At 35.9% G+C, this 3,959-nt stretch overlaps 1 protein-coding gene across 4 annotated transcripts; it reads right to left on the bottom strand.

Annotated features, from left to right (window-relative positions):
* Window positions 1-1,313: 1,313 nt before the first annotated feature.
* LOC128228512 (U11/U12 small nuclear ribonucleoprotein 35 kDa protein-like) lies at window positions 1,314-3,862 on the bottom strand. 4 transcript variants are annotated; one of them, XM_052939856.1, is made up of 2 exons: window positions 3,834-3,862; window positions 1,314-2,209 (listed from the first exon to the last, which is right to left on the bottom strand). In XM_052939856.1, exon 2 carries the CDS (start codon window positions 2,191-2,193, stop codon window positions 1,453-1,455), a length of 741 nt encoding a protein of 246 aa, XP_052795816.1. In that variant the 5' UTR covers window positions 2,194-2,209; window positions 3,834-3,862; the 3' UTR covers window positions 1,314-1,452. The 4 variants fall into 4 exon arrangements, with proteins under 4 accessions (XP_052795816.1, XP_052795815.1, XP_052795819.1 ...); XM_052939855.1 differs by lacking the exon at window positions 3,834-3,862 and adding an exon at window positions 3,767-3,814; XM_052939859.1 differs by lacking the exon at window positions 3,834-3,862 and adding an exon at window positions 3,229-3,251.
* Between the last annotated feature and the right edge of the window lie 97 nt (window positions 3,863-3,959).

Genomic DNA, 3,959 nt, shown 5'->3' with positions numbered 1-3,959 from the left:
AAAGAAGAAATTGTTTTGATTTGATAGAATGTACAACTAAATAACAGAATGTTGGTCCTTAATGATGCTGAGTGAATAGTGCACTATTAATACTAAACTAATTCAAGGTGTTAAAAAAGAAGGTCTCTTAATGTGAATTAAATGAAATAAAACAGTCTCCTTTGTAAAAGCAATACTTAAAACATTCCTCTTTGTAAAAGCAACATTTAATATATTGAAGGTTATGACCATAAGCAGCATACGTTGACACCATTGTCAAGTGGTTCACTGCCAATATCAGTAACTGTTGGCCAACTATTATCACCTTGCCACAGACAGCAGCTGCAAGAAATGGGTTTTCTCTAAAGTATTTGTTAACCAGAGAAACGTGACCACTTCTACAGAACTATTTCATTGAATGAAATAGTAAAATAATATAACAAGTGAAACATAGAAAGGATAATACAATGAGAAACCCATATCAGATGGTATGTTTATGTTGTATCTCTTATTTTAATTTTGGATATGACATTAAAGGGGCTGTACTCCGTATGATGAAATAGCGAAAAAAAAAGAAAATTGTCGAAAACTAACATAAACTTGGTATCATTGTGTACAATGCATTGAAACTTACTAACTGAAGTACCACATAGTTTAAAATTAATTTATTTTTTGCAGTTTTTTTGTGTTTTTCCATTAAAAAAGATTACTAGGTATGTCTACCTAGATGAATTCATTCCTTATGCGTGATTGGCTAGTCAATGTTTTTTACGTGATATTACCAAGTTCAGTGGTCGAAATTTACACAAGCCCGCAAGCCCTGCACTGGTGAAATGTCTGAATTTATACAGTAGGGCGTGTTCAAAAATTTGATGCCAAGCAATAGTATAAGAATTCAGGCTTGTTAATCCAAAAGTCTAATTTCGTTGACTGCAAGTTAGGTATATAGCTTAAATATTCCAACAGTAAGCCTTCGTAGCACAGTGGATACAACACTAGACTGCAATTTTGGCGACACAGGTTCGAACCCGGTCTCCGACTCGATTTTTTTTTTACATTTTGGTATTTTTTTTAACAATTATGATATCAAAGAGTAAAACATTTTATTAAATAATTGTCCTAAGATTCGTTACAGAAAAAAACTTGTTGGTGCCAATCTGGTGTACATTTCCTTTAAGGTCTTCAAGAAAATTTGAATAATAAACTTATATTTCATGTAGATCTACACCATTTAGGTAACATTAATTTCAATTTATTTTTAATCAAGAAGGAACAAAATTTAATTTGAAACAAATTTTTTTGTATAACCAATATACAAAACAGAAACACATGTATGATCTATTATGAGGATTGCTTTAATGTACAATTGATATGAGTTATAGGCAAATAAAAAAATGGTGACAGTTCTATAGTTCTGTATTAGTTCAACAATCAGTTCACATGTTAACAATAATGTCAGATCCAGCTTCTTGATCATCTTCTTTCTCTTGAGCGAGATCTACGATCCTTCTTTCTATAGTGTCTATCTCGTGACCTTGATCTACGACCTCTGCATGTTGACCTTGACTCGTACCTTCCCTCTCCATGTCTGTCCTCCCTGACTCTTGCCCTGTCTGACCTATAGGATCTGTCTCTGTCTATTTGTTCTCCACCCTCAGCTGCCTGAAGTCTCTCACGAAATGTTGTTCCTTCTTGATTCTGGATGCTGTTAATATTAAATGGTCTCTTAAAGGGTTTGTTTTTTCCTCCAAATCTAAGCTGTCCTGATTCTTTCTTGCCACAAATTCCACCACCAAGTCTACGAGGAATCCAGCTTTTCAATGTTCTTCCACACTCAAAATCAACATATATTTCCTTCTCATCTAATATTGTCTTATCTCCATCTCTTTGAGCATTGTAGGCATCCTCTCGGTCATAAAATTCAATGAAACCATAGCACCTTGAGAATCCTGTCACGATATCTCTTACCAGACGAAACCTTTTTATTTTACCATAAGACTTGAAATGTCTTCCCAGCATTTCTTCATCAGTGTTAGGACTTAGCCTTCCAACAAATACAGTGCATTCAGGGTCTCCCACTACATTTTTATTGGGCTTGTACTTGGCGCCCATTGCCCGTGCAATGGCACGGTCATGTGGCTCGTCATCTGTACCATCGATGCTGCCAGCTTTCAGAGGATCATATGTGGTAGCGACTGCTGACCATTGGGTCATCTTGGACACTCAGGACCTGAAATGAATTGAATATCATAATTATTTTAAAGGTACCTTAGCCAAACAGCTTGACTGTGTTGAGAAGAAAGATGGAACATTTAAAAGACAACCTCTGTAAAGCTTCCACCTAACACCAATGCATAAAAAGGCTACAACAGAAGATATATGGATGATATGATACATCCTATATTGGCAGATGATTCGGCACATATTACCAGATAACTTTAGCCAAGAATGAAGATCGACAATATGGCCAAGATTGAAAGATGATACATCCCAGATTGGTGGATTTTACTATATCATGGTATATTGAAGCCACATGTTCAGAAGACCATTTCATTGATTTAAACACCAGGCCGTCAGATGCTGATTGGTCATTCTTGGGTTTTGACTCCAACTTATGTCTAGGTGATGGGTAATTGTGACAAGTGTTGACATATTTTATATTTTTTACTCTTTTCATGACCACAGACCTAGGTTTGTCAATGACATTACTGACCCGATCGATTTAGCAGATTTTAAAGTTTGCTGAATGGGGAATAATGGTTCTTATATAGCAAACATGATTCTCAAAAGACAGGCGCCCTATGTATTTAATAGGACATTTTCCGTAAACAACTGCTCACATGTACTGCTTAAAATATTCTTCATGAGGTGTTATACTTATATGAGTGATACTATTCAGTTTACAGTTGAATACAAATAATGCTAATGTAATGGTCCGCTGTAGGCGGCAGATGTGCCTTCATAGTGTAACGGTCCGCTGTAGGCAGCGGATGTGTGGTCATCGTATAACATTCCGTTATAGACGGAAGTATGTTCATAGTATGTATGTTTACTTGGTTGGTAATATGCAATTTAGCAAAGCCCGGGCTCTCCATAAAGAATTTAGTGTATATAAAGACCAGTGGACCCCTTCAGGGTCGAGCATGCTTATCTCTGAATGGATCTGTTGGCATTCTTTGACGTCGCACGTTACAAATGATGGCAGTGGTGGGATGTTGACAACTGCCGAATCAGTGTTGCCTTACCCACGAGTTTCTCAGACCAAGACTCGGGACGAGTCTTCTCGGAGGGGAAAGTAATGTAATGGTCCGCTGTAGGTGGCGGATGTGCGTTCATAGTGTAACAGTCCGCTGTAGGCTGTGGATGTGCGGTCATCATATTACATAAAACATTCCATTATATACGGAAGTACGTTCATAATATGCATGTTTACTTGGTTGGTAATATGCAAATTAGCAAAGCCGGGCTCTGTGTCAATAGCCTTCTTTGACGTCGCACATTACACTATAATTGTTTATAATTGTTTTGACTAGTTTTACTAGTCATTCTAACTACTAGTTTTACGTAATTTTGCACTTCATTTCTATCTACTCATAATTATACTGTCAACTTTCTGTTTACCAGTTTAAGCTTTAGCTATGTTCAAGAACTATCTTTATGGTCATCAAAGGTACAAAAAAAGGCATGGACACAAAGAAAGGGTGTACAACAATTAAAGTCTTAACAAAAATATATGGTCATCTATCCCTTCAAGAGGTACATGTTTGCATCAACTTGAATGTCCAACCTTTTTTCACAAAACAAAGCAAGATATAGATGAGAAAGTGTAATAAAGATGACAGTACAGTGCTTACCAAAAATAAGATATTATTGTTTTGTTTACATTTTACGACATCACTAAAAATGTTTCGTATATAATTTTAAAGCGAATACATTTATACAAGAACTGTCAAATCATTTGATGTAATTAATTTCTCTAA

The sequence above is a fragment of the Mya arenaria genome, chromosome 3 (assembly GCF_026914265.1).
Source record: "Mya arenaria isolate MELC-2E11 chromosome 3, ASM2691426v1".
Taxonomy (NCBI): Eukaryota; Metazoa; Mollusca; class Bivalvia; order Myida; family Myidae; genus Mya; species Mya arenaria.
This window is presented reverse-complemented; position numbering and strand designations above follow the sequence as displayed.